A 23,218-nucleotide genomic window follows, 5' to 3' on the forward strand; every position below is an offset into this window, starting at 1 on the left:
TCTGTCTGTCTGTCTGTCTCTTTCTCTCTCTCTCTCTCTCTCTGTATGGCTGTCTGTCTCTCTCTTTGTCTCTCTCTCTCATTCTCTCCCCTTCCCTCTCTTCATCTGTCTGTCTGTCTGTCTGTCTGTCTGTCTGTCTGTCTGTTTGTCTCTCTCTCTCACTCTCTCTCCCTATCTCTCTGTCTATCGCTCACTGTCTGTCTGTCTGTCTGTCTGTCTCTTTGTCTCTCTCCCCTTCCCTCTCTTCATCTGTCTCTCTCTTTCTCTCACTCTCTCTCCCCTTCCCTCTCTTCATCTCTGTCTGTCTCTCTATTTGTCTCTCTCTCTCTCACTCTCTCTACCTTTCCCTCTCTTTATCTCTCTTTATATCTCTCTCTCTTCCCTTCCCTCTCTGTCTCACTCTCTCTCCCCTTCCCTCTCTATCTTTCTCTCTCTGTTCCTTTCCATTTCCATCTCATTAACATTATTTTTCACTCTAATTGAACTTAATTAGAAAATAATGTTCCACATTAAATCCTAGTGAACATGTTGCCCAGTCCGTTGAGCCATGTTCTTAACATTGACAGACTAATCTCCCGCGGGCAGATTCTGCGTGTAGACCGAAGAAACTGCCGGGACAGTTTTTAGATTTTCATTGGTTATTACGTATCGGGATTGGGCCAAGGCAGTGCTTAAACTGCTTCAGACCTGCGCCCACACGGATCGGAAGGTGGGGGGGAGGGGGGGGGTCTTTGGCTGAGAGTTTATTTTTGCAAGGGTGGAGACTTCGTGTTTGCTGGAACTCTTCATTTCAAACACGTATGAACACAGAAGTTAATCACGCAGCTGACCAAATCATGCTTGATTGTACTTCTAGGTTAAAGAGATTCTCAAGGTAGTCTTGTATACATTTTAGCCAGTAGTTCTGAAAGTAGCATTCACGAGCCAAAAGTGGATCCTGAAAATGGTGTATTTCATCCCATATGTGCAGATATGTGCATCACGCCATCGCTCTCTTTCTCTCTCTAACTCAAATGGCGAGCTCATTGGCTAGAACCCAAATTGCTAGGGGGCTCACAGACTATGCATGTATGAACTACACATTGACACATCCAGGCGGGAGGTTTAAAGAAAATACTTATTAGTTGCCAAAGTTCCAGACATTGTTCACAGGCAAATATGTATTACATTGTTTGCTTTGTTACTGCGTTAAATAGGCAGGTGTTAATCTGATTCTCCATCTCCGTGGGACTGACCTCTGAACACCACGAGACTTCGGATCTTCTACTCTGAATGTGATTCGTCTGGTACACAGACAGAAATAACAAGCATCTGTTGCATTTCTACAGTATATCATATACATCGCATACATTGATTTAATCTCTTCAGGCTGTGTCATTAATATGGTGATATAAAGTGACCTTGTGAGAATGCAGAACATTACCCGGCGAATGTTAATCAATCCTCATTAAAGGCCAGGGATGAGAGAGGGAGTTATTCAATAATGTCATCCCCTGCCCAACCTTGGCTGACATTACACTGTAACACTGATGTATTGACAAAGTCACTAAAGGCAGAATGAAACAGTTTAATTCCACATCAAAAACACGACATGGTGTGAACGAGCCGCTGTTGTCTAGATGTTCTGAATTGATTAGCAGCCGGTGAGTAAACAGACCAGTTTTGATCTACAGTAAACCCTTCCTCTGAGGTCGGAGAGAAGACCATAACCACAGTGCTACAGTAGGTCTGTGGCTGAAGCTAAAACCAGCTCTAAGACCAGAAAGAGAGGAGACCTCCAGACCCATTTGCCTTTAAGCTCTCTTTAGGGTAATGGAGATTTGAATCTACCTCTGAATATTTCATGTTTTATTTCCACACCATCCGTAAGCTATGAGGGGAGAAAGACATAAAGAATGTCACTGGAGCTAAACCCCCAGCACCAGTGGGCACTATAAAAAAAGGTGAATATTGTCCCAATTTTTTTCAGGAGTTGACCGTCCATAACAAGACAGAGTAGTCCCAGTCTGCAGACTGCTGTGTCAGGTGCTTTCCCCTCATTCTAAGTGATCAAGGGGACAGAGTGCTACTTTACTGTGTGTCCCTGGCGGCTACAGGGCTGCAGGCCTCAGACACACATAAAGAGAGAGGGGGGAGGGAACGGCTGCTTCAGCACTTTGGGTTACAATTTGGAACATTTATCGGCTTTTGGGATCAGAACTATTAGGTAGCGTAATTAGTAATGACCGGAACATAACTAGGAGGCAGAAATGAAAAAATAAACACCTGATAGTGTGGGCTATCAGCTGATCGATGATGTTGATGATTGATGATTGATGTAAATCTGCTAGTGAGAAAGCTTGATTTAAAAAAAAACTGATTGTGATTTATTATCAATGCTCTTAAATTCTTGAATAACAACTTCATAATATAATATTCATCATCTTCTAACTCTGATATACAGTATGGTACATACAGTATGATATACAGTATGGCTGGCTGGCTAGTGGCTTGTGTGGATATTTAGTGCATAGTACATGGTGGTTAGCTAGAGTCTAGACAACCTGTGTTGCTGCTGCCCTGACTCATGTGCAACTCCTGACTGAAGTAAGGACGGAGTTGGGTCAGAGGGCCGTTGATGCAGCCGCTCCTCTCTGTCTTTCTGCCTCTCTCTGCTGCGCGTATCAGCCAATTAGACCGAACATTTTGTATTATCAACTGTAAATCAAATAATATGCTGCTGTGGCAGTACTGTTGATATGTAAACTATGTAGCTCGTAGCTACACACACTCGAGCAGTGACCACATCTTAATCCCTGCATGTTTGGACACCGGTGCAGTGACCGTATCTTAATCCCTGCATGTTTGGACACCGGTACAGTGACCACATCTTAATCCCTGCATGTTTGGACACCGGTACAGTGACCACATCTTAATCCCTGCATGTTTGGACACCGGTGCAGTGACCGTATCTTAATCCCAGCATGTTTGGACACCGGTACAGTGACCGTATCTTAATCCCTGCATGTTTGGACACCGGTACAGTGACCACATCTTAATCCCTGCATGTCTGGACACCGGTACAGTGACCGTATCTTAATCCCTGCATGTTTGGACACCGGTACAGTGACCACATCTTAATCCCTGCATGTTTGGACACCGGTACAGTGACCACATCTTAATCCCTGCATGTTTGGACACCGGTACAGTGACCACATCTTAATCCCTGCATGTTTGGACACCGGTACAGTGACCGTATCTTAATCCCAGCATGTTTGGACACCGGTACACAGTGACCACATCTTAATCCCTGCATGTCTGGACATCGGTACAGTGACCACATCTTAATCCCTGCATGTCTGGACATCGGTACAGTGACCGTATCTTAATCCCTGCATGTTTGGACACCGATACAGTGACCACATCTTAATCCCTGTATGTTTGGACACCGGTACAGTGACCGTATCTTAATCCCTGCATGTTTGGACACCGGTACACAGTGACCACATCTTAATCCCTGCATGTTTGGACACCGGTACAGTGACCGTATCTTAATCCCTGCATGTTTGGACACCGATACAGTGACCACATCTTAATCCCTGCATGTTTGGACACCGGTACAGTGACCACATCTTAATCCCTGCATGTTTGGACACCGGTACAGTGACCACATCTTAATCCCTGCATGTTTGGACACCGGTACAGTGACTGTATCTTAATCCCTGCATGTTTGGACACCGGTACAGTGACCACATCTTAATCCCTGCATGTTTGGACACCGGTACAGTGACCACATCTTAATCCCTGCATGTTTGGACACCGGTACAGTGACCACATCTTAATCCCTGCATGTTTGGACACCGGTACAGTGACTGTATCTTAATCCCTGCATGTTTGGACACCGGTACAGTGACCACATCTTAATCCCTGCATGTTTGGACACCGGTACAGTGACCACATCTTAATCCCTGCATGTTTGGACACCGGTACACAGTGACCACATCTTAATCCCTGCATGTTTGGACACCGGTACAGTGACCACATCTTAATCCCTGCATGTTTGGACACCGGTACAGTGACCACATCTTAATCCCTGCATGTTTGGACACCGGTACACAGTGACCACATCTTAATCCCTGCATGTTTGGACACCGGTACAGTGACCACATCTTAATCCCTGCATGTTTGGACACCGGTACAGTGACCACATCTTAATCCATGCATGTTTGGACACCGGTACCCGGTCCATGTACAGGGATGCTAGAGTGATGGAGGTAGATATGTATAGGGGTAAGGTGACAGGGATACTAGAGGGATGGAGGTAGATATGTATCGGGGTAAGGTGACAGGGATACTAGAGTGATGGAGGTAGATATGTATAGGGGTACGGGGGCTAGGCAACAGTATAAAATCAAATCAAATTGTATTCGTCACAGGCGCCAAATACATACAACTTGAAATGCAACATGAAATGCTGACCCCCCCCCCCCCCCCCCCCCCCACACACACACACACACACACTGAACTCAAGACATGTTGTGGCTGTCTTAACACGTGAGTAACACTCAACAGGACAGAACACTCAACATGTCACCTGGCTAAATGAGTGTGTTATTTACCACTCCACACTCTGCCTGCCCATCATCCTCCCACCAATCAGCACGCCGCATCCCTCACCTCCCGACCCCGAGCTCGTCACCATGGTGATGGTGGTGATGCTGAATAAATACTAAATAAACTAAAGTTTAAAAAAATATATATCAAAAGGTAGCACTACCCTCTGTAGCGCCTTATGGTCAGATGCAGAGCAGTTGCCATACCAGGCGGTGATGCAACTGGTCATGATGCTCTCGATGGTGAAGCTGTAGAACTTTTTGATGATCTGTGGACCAATGCCAAATCTTTTCAGTCTCCTGAGGGGGAAAAGGTGTTGTCGGGCCCTCTTCACAACTGTCTTGGTGTGTTTGGACCATGATCATTTGTTGGTGAGGTGGACACCAAGGATCTTGAAACTCTTGACCTGCTCCACTTCAGTCCTGTCAATGTGAATGGGGGCATGTCCGGCCCTCCTTTTTCTATAGCCTACGATCAGCTCCTTTGTCTTGCTCACATTGAGAGAGATGTTGTTGTCCTGGCACCACACTGCCAGTTCTCTGACCTCCTCCCTATAGGCTGGCTCATTGTTGTCTTGTCGGTGATCAGGCCTACCACTGTTGTGTCGTCAGCTAACTTAATGATGGTGTTGGAGTCGTGCTTGGCCATAGAGTCGTGGGTGAACAGGAAGTACAGGAGGGGACTGAGCACACACCTCTGAGGGGCCCCAGTGTTGAGAATCAGCGTGGCAGATGTGTTGTTACCTACCCTTACCACCTGGGGGCGGCCCATCAGGAAGTCCAGGATCCAGTTGCAGAGGGAGGTGTTAAGTCCCGGGGTCCTTAGATTAGTGATGAGCTTCGTGGGCACTATGTTGTTGAACGCTGCGCTGTAGTCAAAGAACAGCAATCTCACATAGGTGTTCCTTTTGTCCAGGTGGGAAAGGGCAGTGTGGAGTGCAATAGAGATGGCATCATCTGTGGATCTGTTGGGGCGGTATGCGAATTGGAGTGGGTCTAGGGTTTCTGACGTGATGGTGTTGACGTGAGCCATGACCAGCCTTTTAAAGCACTTCATGGCTACCGACGTGAGTGCAGCTTGCATATTTGCGTGTGCGCAGGTGTGTGGAGTCAGTACAAATGTACAGTGCCTTGCGAAAGTATTCGGCCCCCTTGAACTTTGCGACCTTTTGCCACATTTCAGGCTTCAAACATAAAGATATAAAACTGTATTTTGTGAAGAATCAACAACAAGTGGAACACAATCATGAAGTGGAACGACATTTATTGAATATTTCAAACTTTTTTAACAAATCAAAAACTGAAAAATTGGGCGTGCAAAATTATTCAGCCCCCTTAAGTTAATACTTTGTAGCGCCACCTTTTGCTGCGATTACAGCTGTAAGTCGCTTGGGGTATGTCTCTATCAGTTTTGCACATCGAGAGACTGAAATTTTTTCCCATTCCTCCTTGCAAAACAGCTCGAGCTCAGTGAGGTTGGATGGAGAGCATTTGTGAACAGCAGTTTTCAGTTCTTTCCACAGATTCTCGATTGGATTCAGGTCTGGACTTTGACTTGGCCATTCTAACACCTGGATATGTTTATTTTTGAACCATTCAATTGTAGATTTTGCTTTATGTTTTGGATCATTGTCTTGTTGGAAGACAAATCTCCGTCCCAGTCTCAGGTCTTTTGCAGACTCCATCAGGTTTTCTTCCAGAATGGTCCTGTATTTGGCTCCATCCATCTTCCCATCAATTTTAACCATCTTCCCTGTCCCTGCTGAAGAAAAGCAGGCCCAAACCATGATGCTGCCACCACCATGTTTGACAGTGGGGATGGTGTGTTCAGAGTGATGAGCTGTGTTGCTTTTACGCCAAACATAACGTTTTGCATTGTTGCCAAAAAGTTCAATTTTGGTTTCATCTGACCAGAGCACCTTCTTCCACATGTTTGGTGTGTCTCCCAGGTGGCTTGTGGCAAACTTTAAATGACACTTTTTATGGATATCTTTAAGAAATGGCTTTCTTCTTGCCACTCTTCCATAAAGGCCAGATTTGTGCAATATACGACTGATTGTTGTCCTGTGGACAGAGTCTCCCACCTCAGCTGTAGATCTCTGCAGTTCATCCAGAGTGATCATGGGCCTCTTGGCTGCATCTCTGATCAGTCTTCTCCTTGTATGAGCTGAAAGTTTAGAGGGACGGCCAGGTCTTGGTAGATTTGCAGTGGTCTGATACTCCTTCCATTTCAATATTATCGCTTGCACAGTGCTCCTTGGGATGTTTAAAGCTTGGGAAATCTTTTTGTATCCAAATCCGGCTTTAAACTTCTTCACAACAGTATCTCGGACCTGCCTGGTGTGTTCCTTGTTCTTCATGATGCTCTCTGCGCTGTTAACGGACCTCTGAGACTATCACAGTGCAGGTGCATTTATACGGAGACTTGATTACACACAGGTGGATTGTATTTATCATAATTAGTCATTTAGGTCAACATTGGATCATTCAGAGATCCTCACTGAACTTCTGGAGAGAGTTTGCTGCACTGAAAGTAAAGAGGCTGAATAATTTTGCTCGCCCAATTTTTCAGTTTTTGATTTGTTAAAAAAGTTTGAAATAACCAATAAATGTCGTTCCACTTCATGATTGTGTCCCACTTGTTGTTGATTCTTCACAAAAAAATACAGTTTTATATCTTTATGTTTGAAGCCTGAAATGTGGAAAAAGGTCGCAAAGTTCAAGGGGGCCGAATACTTTCGCAAGGCAATGTATATGTGCATATTATGTGTAAGAGAACAAATGATGATGGAGTGAGTGAGTGTTGGAGTGATAATGTGTGTGAGTGTGTAGGGCCCTGTGAGTGTGCAAAGAGGCAAACTATTGAAATTAAAGGTCAATAAAGATACAAGGTTAACTCAGATCTGTGTCGACTATGTTGTTAGCTATTTATCAGTCGTATTGCTTGGGGTGGGGGGCGAACTTGACAGTGTCACGGCAACTTGCGAGAGGTGGGTTCAGAGGAACAACAACAAAAACTGTGTGCAATAAATATGTGCCTGATGAGAGCCATAACTGATTCTACGTGCAACTGACATATTGGACTTTCCACTTTAAAAGTTCTATTCCGTTATCAGCTGAAATTGGTTAACACCCCTCACATCCCAGTGGGACAAAAGCATGTAAGCTTCGTACACACACACAGTTTGCACAACTTGTTCAAACTCAACTTGTTTTGTCTCTTGGTCTTCTTCCAGAGCCACAGACGTGGTGTTGAGCACACACTGTGTGTGTAATTAAGTAAGGAAGGGTATGAGTTACCCTGATGAGGCCATGGGCGGCCATGTGAGACCCCGGCAGAGAGAGAGAGCAAAACTGCACCACTGAACAGAGCAAAGCTGTGTGCCAACTGTCGAGGGCCTGAGGACCACAGAGGAGTGGGAGGCAGATCGATGGCGAACAAACAGCTGTTGGATACAGTGATTCCATTACTACCCTATAGTGGATCAAAACATTCCTTTTGGCAAATGTAAACAATATTGCCCCTCTGGTGGCTGAGCTTATGGTGACAGCAGGAGAGCAGCACCACCACACCGAGAAAACCTCAACTAGCTGGAAGGGGAGGAGAAATCACTGCTACTGTGTTCCTGAACTATGTGGAGGAAATCGTCAGACCCCAAGCTGCAGCACACTGTCAGATATGTCATCAGGAAAATATGCAGTAATGTTCTGTAGCAGCAATAGTACAGAGAGCGGGAACAGTGTGGTGCCTTAACTCATTCAAAGAGACAACAGCAAACCTATATTATTCCTGATGGATTATTGAATTTCTCTCTCTTTCACTATCTGTCTCTTCTCTCATTCCTAATCTCTCTCTCTTTCTCTCTCGCTCTCTTTTTCCGTCTCTCTCTCTCTTCCTCGCTCTCTTTCCCTTTCTCTTTTACTCCATACACACATATATATATATATATATATATATACACATGTAATGAGAGTATGGAGTATATATATATATACATATCGCTCTCTTACTGTCTTTCTCTCCATCTCCATCTCACTCGGTTCTCTCCTGTGGCTCCTCCTCCTTGTCTCTCATCGCCTTGCTGTCAGTATCTATGAGGCTGTGTAGACTGCAGTAAACTGGGGGATGAGGTTGTGCTGCCATTGTGTCATTCTACAGCGGCGTCTGGGAGCATCGAGGAATAAGGTCTTATCTGAGAGCAGTAATTTGATCTGGCATCGGGAGCATGTCTCTTTCCCCTGCTCCCCATTCTCTCAGCGTTCATGTGCCAGTCAACCCAGCTGGGAGACTCTGTAAAAACCTTTTTTTGTCAGCCTTTTGGTAGTGAGAAGGAACAACTATTATGAGTTAACCTTCCTTTCAGATAACAGGGAATTGGTTAGCCTTGTTGCCAGGAAGCTATTTCACAGTGTGCTGACCATACAGTACATGCACAACAAGCAGACACACACTCACACTATCCTGTCCAACAACATCAATGCGCTGCCAAAGATTGTTTAGGTCAACAGAGGCCAGACTATCTATAAAAGAACAGAGCATTGACTGGTCAGATACACATACTGACACACACACAGTCAAATATACACCTACATGCATAGCCAAACGTCCTCAAACACACCTTTTAAACTGTGTTCTATCTCAGAGTCTGGCTGTGTATCTGGCTACAGACGGATGTCCAGTCCTTTAAACTCTCCTCCAGCTCTCTCATACCTTCACACACCTCGACCAACGATAACAGCTCATTTATATCCTTATACCCAGGAGCTTCTGCTTGTTTTCATCTTCCCTAAATCCTCTATCTTCTTCAACTTCTTCTGTGTCTTGTTTCTAAGGAAATGGCTGTATCTCCAACTGTACAACTGTAAGTAATCATGAAATCCCTCTCAAGTCCTATACAGGAGTGAGTGACCTGCTCATGTGCTCTGTGCTGCACTGGGGATCAGACAGACTTAAAAAAAAAACACTCCAATGCATTTGGGAGCTCAGAGTCTCCAGGAACAGAGGAAGAGGCTACTGTCATCTGTCATCTACCCTGTGCCAGACTCCATCTGAGGGGGATTTACCAAGCCTGACATGGGTATGGGCATGGGGACAGGCTGCAGTCCAGCCCAATGATAATAGAGCCTTTAAAGGAGAACTACACTGCTCCAAAAGATAAAGGGAACACTACAATAACACATCCTAGATCTGAATGAATGAAATACTCTTATTAAATACTTTTTTATTTACATAGTTGAATGTGCTGACAACAAAAGCACACAAAAATGATCAATGGAAATCGAATGTCTCAACCCATGGAGGGTCTGGATTTGAAGTCACACTCAAAATTAAAGTGGAAAACCACACTACAGGCTGATCCAACTTTGATGTAATGTCCTTAAAACAAGTCAAAATGAGGCTCAGTAGTGTGTGTGGCCTCCACGTGCCTGTATGACCTCACTACAACGCCTGGGCATGCTCCTGATGAGGTGCGGATGGTCTCCTGGGGGATCTCCTCCCAGACCTGGACAAAAGCATCCGCCAACTCCTGGACAGTCTGTGGTGCAACGTGGCGATGGTGGATGGAGCGAGACATGATGTCCCAGATGTACTCAATTGGATTCAGGTCTGGGGAACCTCTTGCAGGAACTGCTGACACACTCCAGCCACATGAGGTCTAGCATTGTCTTGCATTAGGAGGAACCCAGGGCCAACCGCACCAGCATATGGTCTCACAATGAGTCTGAGGATCTCATCTCGGTACCTAATAGCAGTCAGGCTACCTCTGGCTGTGCAGCCCCCCAAAGAAATGCCACCCCACACCATGACTGACCCACCGCCAAACCGGTCATGCTAAAGGATGTTGCAGGCAGCAGAACGTTCTCCACGGCGTCTCCAAACTGTCACGTCTGTCACATGTGCTCAGTGTGAACCTGCTTTCATCTGTGAAGAGCATAGGGCGCTAGTGTCAAATTTGCCAATCATGGTGTTCTCTGGCAAATGAAAAATGTCTTGCACGGTGTTGGGCTGTAAGCACAACCCCCACCTGTGGACGTTGGGCCCTCATACCACCCTCATGGAGTCTGTTTCTGACCATTTGCGCAGACACATGCACATTTGTGGCCTGCTGGAGGTCATTTTGCAGGGCTCTGGCAGTGCTCCTCCTGCTCCTCCTTGCACAAAGGCGGAGGTAGCGGTCCTGCTGCTGGGTTGTTGCCCTCCTACGGCCTCCTCAACATCTCCTGATGTACTGGCCTGTCTCCTGGTAGCGCCTCTATGCTCTGGATACTACGCTGACAGACACAGCAAACCTTCTTGCCACAGCTCGCATTGATGTGCCATCCTGGATGAGCTGCACTACCTGAGCCACTTTTGTGGGTTGTAGACTCTGTCTCATGCTACCACTAGTGTGAAAGCACCGCCAGCATTCAAAAGTGACCAAAACATCAGCCAGGAAGCATAGGAACTGAGAAGTAGTCTGTGGTCCCCACCTGCAGAACCACTCCTTTATTGGGGGTGTCTTGCTAGTTGCCTATAATTTCCACCTGTTGTCTATTCCAGTTGCACAACAGCATGTGAAATGTATTGTCAATCAGTGTTGCTTCCTAAGTGGACAGTTTGATTTCACAGAAGTGTGATTGACTTGGAGTTACATTGTGTTGTTTAAGTGTTCCCTTTATTTTTTTGAGCAGTGTATAAAGACCATGATTAAATTAGAGATTTCTTGCATCGAATGAGAGGGAGAGAGATGGAGAGAGAGAGAGGAGAGGGAGGAGAGAGAGGATAGGAAGGAGAGTGTGTGAGAGATTGCTAGATATCAATTCTACGCTTGCTTAGACAGAAAGATGAATGTTCTGACACAGGAAGTATCACATGGACGAACTGTGTCGGTGTTTTAAACTTTTGTTTTCATTTGTTGTTGTTTACATGAGCCTGCGTTTATTTGTATGAGTGCATTCGGTTGTGAATTAATAACATTCTAAATCTGTTCTTCATTTCTGTGTATGGTGGTAGCAACTGAACAGCAGTAAGTCAATGATTTGGGTAAGCAGCAGAAAACTGCAAATACAATTACTATAATAGTGCAGAGGTTAAAAACTACGAATCATGGGAAGTTGCTGATCCCGTCTCATCGTTGTCTGTTGTCTGTGTTGTTCTTCTATACAGTATCTCCCTCCTCTCAACTCTGAATACTGTCTGAGTGTTTCATAACAGCGGAAAGCTTGTGGTTCCTTCCTCACATTTCAGACCATTAACAATACAATGCGTCAGTCTAGAACAATCAACGGTCCTGTTTACAGCAGAGATTAATAAATAACAACATCCTGTTAGAGACTCCCTCCTGAGAGAGAGAGAGAGAGAGATAGAGAGAGACAGAGAGAGAGAGGAGGAAACAGAATGCTGTTGTGGGATCTGGTAAACAGCCTGTATAGAGGATAAATGATTGGCATGAGGTCATAGCCCAGTGGGGGTGAGAGAGAGAGAGAGAGAGAGAGAGAGAGAGAGAGAGAGAGAGAGAGAGAGAGATAGAGAGAGAGAGAGAGAGAGTGTGTGTCTGTGATTGCTGCTGTGAGATGGGCTGAATTAGCAGCCATATAATTATCCCTGATGTGATGCTACTGGATCATCCGGAAATGCAGTTATTCTGCCCTGATACAACGAAATTAGGTGATGAGTGCTTCAACACTGAAGCCACTGTGTGTCTGTCCGTTTCTGTTTCTCTCTGTGTGTGTGTGTGTGCGTGTGCGTGTGTGTGTGTGTGTGTGTGTGTGCGTTACGGAAAAGTCACGTGAAAGCCCCAAACGTTGCATCTGTGTGACTGATAGAAGCAGTTAGCGTGGAGCTCCAGTAGCACAATGTGTTATGAGTGGGCCAGGCAGGCTCTAAAACATAGCAGCCCAGAGCAGGGGAGGCAATGGATTATCATAATGCTGCCGCTCCTGGGAATCAATCCATGACTCATTTCCACATTTCTGAATGAATTTGGGCAGTGCATTGGTAGCAGACCAAGAGGGAGAGAGAGTAATTGCATGCTATCCTTTTAGCAATGTTTTCTCTGGATCTAATGTGACTAACAGTGCAACATCCAGCAGCAAGCATGTAATGACAACAGACCATATGGAAGTAAGCAACTAAATACAAACAGCACCTTCCAATGAAAGAGTCAACACCTAAACCACTGATTTGTCATAACTTAAACCATCGAACACAGACAACTACACAACTCCTCAGACACTCACGCAGGTGGACACAGTCACACTCCTTAATCGAAATCTACATTTAACTCAAGTGAAATGGCAGTGGTTTAAAGACTTACCTCGTTAAATAAAGGTTAAATAAAATCAATTTTAAAAAAAATGATGTGTGCATACTTGCCAGTGGGGACTGAGATTGGAGGCTGTGTGTGCATGTGTGTGCGTGTGTGTGCATGTGTGTGTGTGTGTATTCAGACCATTTGCTATGAGTCTCGAAATTGAGATGTTTCTACAACTTGATTGGAGTCCACCTCTGGTAAATTCAATTGATTGGACATGATTTGGAAAGGCACACACCTGTCTATATAAGGTTCCACAGTTGACAGTGCACGTCAGAGCAAAAACCAATCCATGAGGTCGAAGGAATTGTCCGTAGAGCTCCGAGACAGGATTGTGTCGAGGCACAGATGTGGGGAAGGGTACCTAAAAATGTTTGCAGCATTGAAGGTCCCCAAGAACACAGTGGCCTCCATCATTCTTAAATCAACAAATACAGGTGTGCCAAGCTTGTAGAGTCATACCCAAGAAGACTCAAGGCTGTAATCGCTGCCAAAGATGCTTCAACAAACTATTGAGAAAAAGGTCTGAATACTTATGTACTGTAAATGTGATATTTCAGTTTTTTATTTTTAATAAATGGTGCTTTGTCATTAGGGGGCATTGTGTGTAGACGTACGAGCGGGATTTTTTTTTTTAAGTAAAGGGGTCTGTAAATGCACTGTATGTGCTTGCGTGTTGTGTGTAGCTGGGGAGAGCTCAGGAAAGAGATGTAAATGTCAAGTGCTTGGCTGTGTCTCTGGTTTAATCCCACCTGGGCCTGCTGTCTCCCTCTGCCCCTCTCTCAGAAGCCTGCTCCTTCCTTCTACTTCACCACCAATCAAACACCCCAGACACTTATGTTTAGCCACACACTCCATTGACAGTCATTAAAAAAGCAAAGTCTCATCTACGAACATGCACTCAACTAACTAGACTTGTGTCTATCACTGCAAGTGGGATACAATCAATTGTGTGTGACTTGAAGAAAGAATCACTCTCTTTTGCAAGGAAATGCTTTAGTCAGGAAGACACCCCAGAGGCATTTGAATAAACTAGATTCCCGCAGTCTTCTTATGACTCTTTTATCACAAACCTTCAACTTGTGACTGATAGCATCAAGTCACCCATGAGAGAATTTGTGTCCATTTTCTCTCAGACAGATTCTGCCAGATAGATTCCAGATCTAGGCTGTGAATATAAGTCTGTAGTTGAAACCCAAACACCTCTACTTTCTCTCTAATGTTACGTTTTACACATATTTTGTTGTACATGAATGAATAAAAGCATCAGGAGATGGAATCAAAATGTCTGTCTTTCTTTCTGCTGTGTGAGGTATGTACTCACCGTGTAGGAGCTGATGGCCTCTCTGTCCAGCTCTTGGCTGACGGACACCTCTCCGGTCACCCTGTTGATGGTGAACACACCCTTGGGGTCCTGGTCAGCACCGGACCCAGTCATATGGAAGATGTGGTCATTCTCCATGCCCGGCGACATCACCTGGAGTCACACAAAACAACAAGCCGTCATTAGCAAATTGTCAGTATTAAATCGTAACTGGCTGTATTTCTTCCACTGAAAATATGGATCATGTATTCCTTACATACTGTATGTATTCAAATGATGCAAAATCTTCCAAGCAAATGTCCTAGTAACACCAAAACACGACTGCTTTCAGTTAAGTGTGTGTATCAGCAGAACAATTCAGATGAGAACATGGTTTGGCCATATGTGTAATCAGATGTGTAATTGATGTGTAACCGGATGTGTAATCAGATGTGTAATCAGATGTGTGACCGGATGTGTGACCGGATGTGTAACCGGATGTGTAATCAGATGTGTAACCGGATGTGTGACCGGATGTGTAATCAGATGTGTAATTGATGTGTAACCGGATGTGTAACCGGATGTGTAATCAGATGTGTGACCGGGTGTGTAACCGGATGTGTAACCAGATGTGTAACCATGTGTGTGACCGGATGTGTAATCAGATGTGTGACCAGATGTGTAACCGGATGTGTAATCAGATGTGTAATCAGATGTGTAATCAGATGTGTAACCAGATGTGTAATCGGATGTGTAATCAGATGTGTAACCAGATGTGTAATCAGATGTGTAATCAGATGTGTAATCAGATGTGTAATCGGATGTGTAACCAGATGTGTAATCAGATGTGTAACCAGATGTGTAATCAGATGTGTAACCAGATGTGTAATCAGATGTGTAATCTGATGTGTAATCCGATGTGTACTCACAATAAGCTAGCAAAGGCAGCAACATCCACAGGTCCCAGCAGAAGGAGGAAGGTTAAAGGCAAAAGAGATCAGAGGATGTTAGATTCACACTGCACTGCACACTCACATGCCCATGCAAGGCTGTACATGTCAAACCCAGACTGGTTTGACATGTAAAACCAGTGCTTACTGACCGTTCACAGATCTGTTTGTGCTGTATAACCAACTCATATCAAACACCATAGGTGTTGGCAAGATGCTACAGACAGATCTGTAACCAGGCCACAATGTCTATGATACTGTGTGCAGGGGTGAAAGTAGAATTCATTCAACCTCTCACAACATATTTCCATCCTCCAAACAGTGGTGAATGGAAGAGACATCTGTTATACAAAACACCAAAAAGTGTAAAGGCATTTGGTGATTGTATTTAGGCTAGAATTTTTGCGTCCACTGCCTTGGTTAAATGTCTGTTTTCATCTAGCCACGTCTAATTTTGGAGCATTGGCTACAACACACATTTTTCATGCCTCTGACTCTGCGGTAATATTAAAAAGTGGTGTAACAGCCAACAGTTTTCTTAACATTTTGTTATAATTATTGTGATAGGCTCATGTTTTACTGGTACCGCGTACCCCCACTATTTACAGTCTTTTGCCGGGACGCCATACTGGACCTCCTTACTTTCACCCCAGACTATATGAGGATATACACTATATTTAAAAAAGATGTATGTCCTTCAAACCTAACCTTTTACTGCAATGGGCTTAGTCAGGGTCACACAAAGTGATTCTTGGTAGTCTTTAACAAATCAACTTTGAAACAAAAGTATCCACCTCACTCACACACATGGTTATGGGCTTAAAAAAAGCAGACACCTGTACCACGTCAGATACAGAGTTTAAATGTATTACGTTTGGAGTTTGCATCCCGATATTACACTTTATATACATCACAGAAGACTGAATTATAACAAAACTGTTTCAAATAGAAACACCAGATTTTCTGTGTGTTTAAAAAAAAAAAGTTGATTAATTATGAAATGATAAAAAATGAGTACCATTCCATCCATGAAGCCACTAGAAAGTAAATGTGTCATTTGACTGCAGTAAAGGGCTACAGAAAGGTTATGGGTAGGTCATTCGTTAGTTTCAAACACAGATCCAATTGATGTTATGCCGTTTGACATTTTTCCCAGAAGATCCTTGATGTCTTTTAGCCAACGGACGATGCCTGTAGAATGTAGAACATATGTTGTCCTAACCCATGAGCAGCAAAGCACATATGTTCTGTGTATTTACAGTAAATCATGGGGCTGTTTAAGGACATTTTGGAAGGACTTCTCACAGAGAGTTCACTTGGGGAATCAGTATATTCACACACAGCTACAGAATAGCCCATTTGAATACAACCATTCCGTACCAGCTACATTATACTCTCACAATGGACTATGCACCCTAAAAAAGGACCTGCATTTATTTAACAACAAACAAAACACAGCACATACAGTACCAGTTAAACATTTGGACACACCTACTCATTCAAGAGTTTTTCTTTATTTTTAATATTTTCTACAATGAAGAATAATAGTGAAGACATCAAAACTATAAAATAACACATATGGAATCATGTAGTAACCAAAAAAAGGGTTAATAAACAAATCAAAATAGATTTAAGATTTTAGATTCTTCAAAGTAGCCACCGTTTGCCTTGATGACAGCTTTGCAAACTCTTGGCAATCTCTCAAACAGCTTCATGAGGAATGATTTTCCAACAGTCTTGAAGGAGTTCCCACATATGCTGAGCACTTGTTGGCTGCTTTTCCTTCACTCTGTGGTCAGACTCATAATCCCAAACCATCTCAATTGGGTTGAGGTGAGGTGATTGTGGAGGCCAGGTCATCTGATGCAGCACTCCATCACTCTCCTTCTTGGTCAAATAGCCCTTACACAGCCTGGGGTTGTGTTGGTAATTGTTCTGATGATAGTCAAATGATAGTCCCACTAAACTCAAACCAGATGGGGTGGTGTATCGCTGTAGAATGATGTGGTAGCCATCCTGGTTAAGTGGGCCTTGAATTCTAAATAAATCACTGACAGTGTCACCAGCAAAGCACCCCCACACCATCACACCTCCTCCTCCATGCTTCATGGTGGGAACCACACATGCAGAGATCATCCGTTCACCTACACTGCATCTCACAAAGGCACAGTGGTTGGAACCAAAAATCTCAAATTTGGACTCTTCAGACCAAAGGACAGATTTCCACCGGTCTACTGTCCATTGTTTGTGTTTCTTGGCACAAGCAAGTCTCTTCTTCTTGTTGGCATCCTTTAGTAGTTGTTTCTTTGCAGTCATTTGGCCATGAAGGCCTGATTCACACAGTCTCCTCTGAACTGTTGATGCTGAGATGTGTCTGTTACTTGAACTCTGTGAAGTATTTATTTGGGCAAACATTTCTGAGGCTGGTAACTCTAATGAACTTATCCTCTGCAGCAGAGGTAACTCTGGGTCATCCTTTCCTGTGGCGGTCCTCATGAGAGCCAGTTTCATCATAGCGCTTGATATTTTTTGCAACTGCACTTGAAGAAACTTTCAAAGTTCTTGAAATTTTTCAGATTGACTGACCTTCATGTCTTAAAGTAATGATGGACTGTCGTTTCTCTTTGTTTATTTGAGCTGTTCTTGCCATAATATGGACTTGGTCTTTTACCAAATAGGGCTATCTTCTGTATACCACCCATACCTTGTTACAACACAACTGATTGGCTCAAACACATTATGAAGGAAAGAAATTCCACAAATTAACTTTTAACAAGGCACACCTGTTAATTGAAATGAATTCCATAAAGCTGGTTTAGAGAATGCCAATAGTGTGCCAAGCTGTCATCAAGGCAAAGCGTGGCAACTTCGAATAATCTAAAATGTAAAATATATGGTGGATATAATATAATGGTGGAGTTTTCCTTTCAGAGCCATTGTTACAGTTACTGCTCGAAGAGAAAATCCAACTGGGCTTGTTTAACCCCTGCACCAAATCTGTAGCTTGCTTCAGCACTACAGTACCTACAGGAAAGCATAGGAACAACAGTTTGCTGACTTCTACAGGTTTCAGATATTACAAATAATAGATCAGCTTTCAAATCGCACTGCCTTCTAGAGTTAGTCTGGGGGGTGACGGATAAAGAAGGTCTTTATACGTGTGTTGGTTCTCAGAACAGACAGCAGACTGTCTCACTGTCTCTATGACAATGAACACAACTTGAACTACTAATACAGCCACATCATTACTTAGGCAATGAAAGCAAACTGCCTCTTTCAGGGACATTTCCATGTCATCAAAACAGTCTCTGGCCCCTACTCGAGCTGTTGTGGTGACTGTATTACCGCCACACCAATAGTCATTAGTCATGACTGCAGTAAAATTCCACAATTCACTGTAATCTTCTCTTATGCACTCTGGACATGTTTTAATAGTACCCAACTCGCTAATGATCGTCATGTTGCTAATGGCCTGGTACTCAGCGCTCTATTGTCCCTCTAACCACACTGACATCCTGAAAATGTAATCTAAAATCACATCAAACACTTATCATCAAAACAGTATCATGCTTTTAAAACTCACTTCACTGTGATCGATCCATTTGAAGAAAGAAGTTCAACTACAGGTTGAAACTGAGTGGAAAACATTGTCGTGGTGGATGTTGTTTCAAAGCCTAACACAACCAAATGGACAGCGCTTTCTAAGGTGATGACTCATTCAAAACACCCATACTGTTAGAGCTTATGCATACGCCTATATTTGATCAAGCCTGAGAAAAAAAAGGCTGAATTAAAATAATGACTGTGCCGTTATACAATACATAGCCTTCCGCATATCACGCACAGCAGAAAAACAACAACTATTTAACATGTCTTTGGTACGTAATTGGTCTAGCCTATATTTAAACAAATTCTAGTATTTGCCTTTGAGTGTGGACTGTATTATTATACATACTGGATGGACTGGTTATCTTATGCTACGCTCCAACATTACTATCCATGAGTCTGGGAGAGAACCTACAGGCCTAGGTGATGCTGTTGGTTCATTGATTGTGCAGGGCGGCTACAGAGTAGGCTGGTTAGCCTACAATTACAGTGAATTAGTATTTGATTTTGAATAGCCTAGTAATAGGGAATTTTCTCTATAATTAATTAATTAATAGGCTGACACATTACCTTTAGCTACAGAATATCTCATCACTGTTCGCTTCCATCTCCCCCTCTCTCTCCTTCATTCCTTTCTCGAGTGCACACAGTGAGGGTCTGTCAACAGTTTAATTGAAAAATGTTTCATTGTGAAAACATGTTTCCAAACAGATTTCACTTGGTTTCCCAATTAAGCACTGGGTAGCTGCAGCAACATGGTTGGCGAGGCCATGGCATACGGAATATTACCTGTCGTGCAGCGAGAGGCTGCATAATCCTCAAACAGTGGTTGTTGCGTGGAGTGAAATAAGCATTCTGATCAGCCCAGACATTTCTATATGCAATCCCATGTAAAGGCATCGTTCTGATGGTTGCCACTAAAAAGAGGAGGATCCCAGCTGCTACTATATTTATTTCTCAACTGCTCATATTACGCACATTGCTCCGCTATTAAACCAGTGTAGCTTACCCAACACGATTGAAAAGGGAACTGTGGAAAAGCAGCCTCCTTTCCCTATTCCAGTGCATAAGGATGACATGTATTTTTCCCCTGCCCCTGTTCCTGCCCATTTAATAATGGGACATAATAAATCAAATCTAATTTTACATATTAGAAAAGACAAGATTAAATTGAGAATGGTTTGATGGGTGCAAATATGACCAATTGATGTGAGATCAGCGTGTGCAGCCTGAGGCATGCTTTTTTGTGACTTTCTCAAATCATCAATAGCCTATAGTCGCACCATGCAGCTCATATTTGTTTTAATTTCTAATTACAAAAGTTTGTCTCATTCACAGCTGTTAAGAACTCTTTGAAGATTAGTCCACATGAGGACTAAAATATATCCTAATCAAATCAAATCAAAACGACAGTTGCCGAATAACTCTAAATCTAGTGTAATGGTACAGGACCTATCTAATAGGCCCAATTAAATGACAGATGCGTATGGGGGTTGTATAGCTAGTTCCGGAATATGAACTCATCATGGCCAGAAAAGATGAGGCATTTATTCAGCAGTGGTTATGATATCTGTATTATGTATTATGCTTATAAATGAAACATTGGGCTCTGATCTGTTTCACCTGTCCTTGTGATTGTCTCCGCTCCCTCCAGGTGTCGCTTATTTTCCCCAGTGTATTTATACCTGTGTTTCCTGTCTCTCTGTGCTAGTTCGTCTTGTATGTTCAAGTCGACCAGCGTGGTTTTCCTGTGCTCCTGCTTTTCTATTCTCTTTTACTAGTCCTCCCTGTTTTGACCTTTGCCTGTTTTTCTGGACTCCATTCCCGCCTGCCTGACTATTCTGCCTGCCCTGACCTGGAGCCTTACTGCCATTCTGTACCTCTGAACTGGTTTTGACCTTTTGCTAGTCCACGACCATTCTCTTGCCTACCCCTTTTGGATTGTTAATAAACATATTGGATTCTAACCGTCTGCATCTGGGTCTCACCTTGTGCCCTTACAGTATACACTGTCTACTCTAGAAATTTGACATTACAGTATTCAGACATACAGTAGTCTATAAACGTCTATAGAAACGGTGAACAGTCTGTTCTACCGTTGAACTAGAAGCTTCGGATCGCATAGGGCAAAATACTAATTACTGAACAAAAATATAAATTCAACAGGTCCTGTGTTTCATGAGCTGAAATAAAAGATCCCAGAAGTTTTCCATATGCACAAAAACCTTATGTCTCTCAAATGTTTTACATTTGTTTACATCTCCGTTAGTGATCATTTCTCCTTTGCCAAGATAATCTACCCGCCTGACAGGTGTGGCATATCAAGAAGCTGATTAAACAGCATGATCATTACACAGGTGCACCTTGTGCTGGGGACAATAAAAGGCCACTCTATAATGTGCAGTTTTGTCACACAATACAATGCCACAGATGTGTCAAGTTTTGAGGGAGCTTGCATTTGGCATGCAGGAATGTCCACCAGAACTTTTGCCAGAGAATGAAATGTTCATTTCTCCACCATAAGCTGCCTCCAACGTAATTTTAGAGAATTTGGCCTGCATACTCACCAGACATGTCACCCATTGAGCATGTTTGGGAAGCACTGGATTGACGTGTACGACAGCGTGTCAGACACCTCGGTAGCTTTCTAGCAAACATAGCTACAACTCTGGGCCTCCCGGGTGGCGCAGTGCTGCGGCGCCAGCTGTTCCACCAGAGACCCTGGGTTCACGCCCAGGCTCTGTTGTAACCGGCCGCGACGCACCATTGGCCTATCGTCGTCCAGGTTAGGGAGGGCTTGGCCGGTGGGGATGTCCTTGTCTCATCGCGCACCAGCGACTCCTGTAGCGGGCCGGGCGCAACCAAGGTTGCCAGGTGCATGGTGTTTCCTCCGTCACATTGGTTCCGGGTTGGATGCGCGCTGTGTTAAGAAGCAGAGCGGCTTGGTTGGGTTGTGTATCGGAGGACGCATGACTTTCAACCTTCGTCTCTCCCAAGCCCGTACGGGAGTTGTAGCGATGAGACAAGATAGTAGCTACTAAAACAATTGGATACCACGAAATTGGGGAGAAAAATGGGTAAAATAAATAAATAAGTAAAAATAAAAAAAACACTCACACTGTTTTGGTGTATATTAGGCGCTGTGTATTAAACACTCTTCTGTTGTATGTACTTGTTGACCCATTTAATTATATATTTACGTTGTTTGTCAGCTAGCTGGTTTGCTAAGTTAGCTTAGAACTAGGCTAGTCGCTAATGCTAACTAGCTAACATCCCTGACCATGAGTTCAGTAAGCTACTCTCCTCCTGCTAAAGAAGAGGAGGTCTGCTGGACGGAGAAAGAAGCTCTTGTCAAGGAGGAGGAGGAAGAGAAGGATGTTACAACACAAAAACAAGTAGAGGGTGAGGCTGTTACCATGAAAGAAGAAGAGAAAGACGTTTCAGTGAAAGAAGAGGAACATGTTTCAGTGAAAGAAGAGGAAGATGCGTTCAGAGTGAAAGAGGAGAAGGATGTTACTGTAATGGAAGAGGGGGCAGAGAAAAAGGAGGATGCAGTTTTTGGAGTGAAAGAGGAGGAGGGGAGATGACTGTCACATTGAAAGAGGAGGAAGAAGAGGAGGTTGGAGATCTGTTTAAACACCAGATCTGAGCCCTAGGACCATGCCTCAGGACTACCTGGCATGATGACTCCTTGCTGTCCCCAGTCCACCTGGCCGTGCTGCTGCTCCAGTTTCAACTGTTCTGCCTGCGGCTACGGAATCCTGACCTGTTCACCGGACGTGCTACCTGTCCCAGACCTGCTGTTTTCAACTCTCTAGAGACAGCAGGAGTGGTAGAAATACTCTTAATGATCGGCTATGGAAAGCCAACTGACATTTAATCCTGAGGTGGTGCTGACTTGCTGCACCCTCGACAACTACTTTGATTATTATTATTTGACCATGCTGGTCATTTATGAACATTTGAACATCTTGGCCATGTTCTGTTATAATCTCCACCCCTGAGGACTGGCCACCCCTCATAGCCTGGTTCCTCTCTAGGTTTCTTCCTAGGTTTTGGCCTTTCTAGGGCGTTTTTCCTAGCCACCGTGCTTCTACACCTGCATTGCTTGCTGTTTGGGGTTTTAGGCTGGGTTTCTGTACAGCACTTTGAGATATCAGCTGATGTAAGAACGGCTATATAAATACATTTGATTTGATTTGATTCTAGTTCCCATCAATATCCAGCAACGTTGCACAACCATTGAAGAGGAGTGGGACAAAAAAGCACAGGTCATAATCAACAGCCTGATCAACTCTATGTGAAGGAGATGTCATGCTGCATGAGGCAAATGGTGGTCACACCAGATACTGATTTGTTTATCCACACTCCACCCCAGATACCATCTGTTGGTATCTGTAACCAACAAATGCATATCTGTATTCCCAGTCATGTGAAATCCATAGATTAGGGCCTAATGAATTTATTTACATT

The 23,218-nt window shown here is 43.8% G+C and overlaps 1 protein-coding gene across 2 annotated transcripts in view; it reads right to left on the reverse strand.

Moving 5' to 3' along the window:
• The window catches only part of cdh13 (cadherin 13, H-cadherin (heart)), a 526,708-nt gene that overhangs the window by 283,776 nt on the left and 219,714 nt on the right, over positions 1 to 23,218 (reverse strand). Inside the window, exons 5-6 of one of the 2 annotated variants that reach the window (XM_036954048.1) lie at positions 15,119 to 15,124; positions 14,211 to 14,363 (exon numbers count right to left, since the gene is read on the reverse strand). In XM_036954048.1, the coding sequence (XP_036809943.1) occupies positions 14,211 to 14,363; positions 15,119 to 15,124 (159 nt within the window). The remainder of the gene's footprint in view (positions 1 to 14,210; positions 14,364 to 15,118; positions 15,125 to 23,218) is intronic. The other variant, XM_036954055.1, reaches the window with a different exon arrangement.

Source organism: Oncorhynchus mykiss, chromosome 2 (assembly GCF_013265735.2).
Source record: "Oncorhynchus mykiss isolate Arlee chromosome 2, USDA_OmykA_1.1, whole genome shotgun sequence".
In the NCBI taxonomy this organism is placed as follows: domain Eukaryota; kingdom Metazoa; phylum Chordata; class Actinopteri; order Salmoniformes; family Salmonidae; genus Oncorhynchus; species Oncorhynchus mykiss.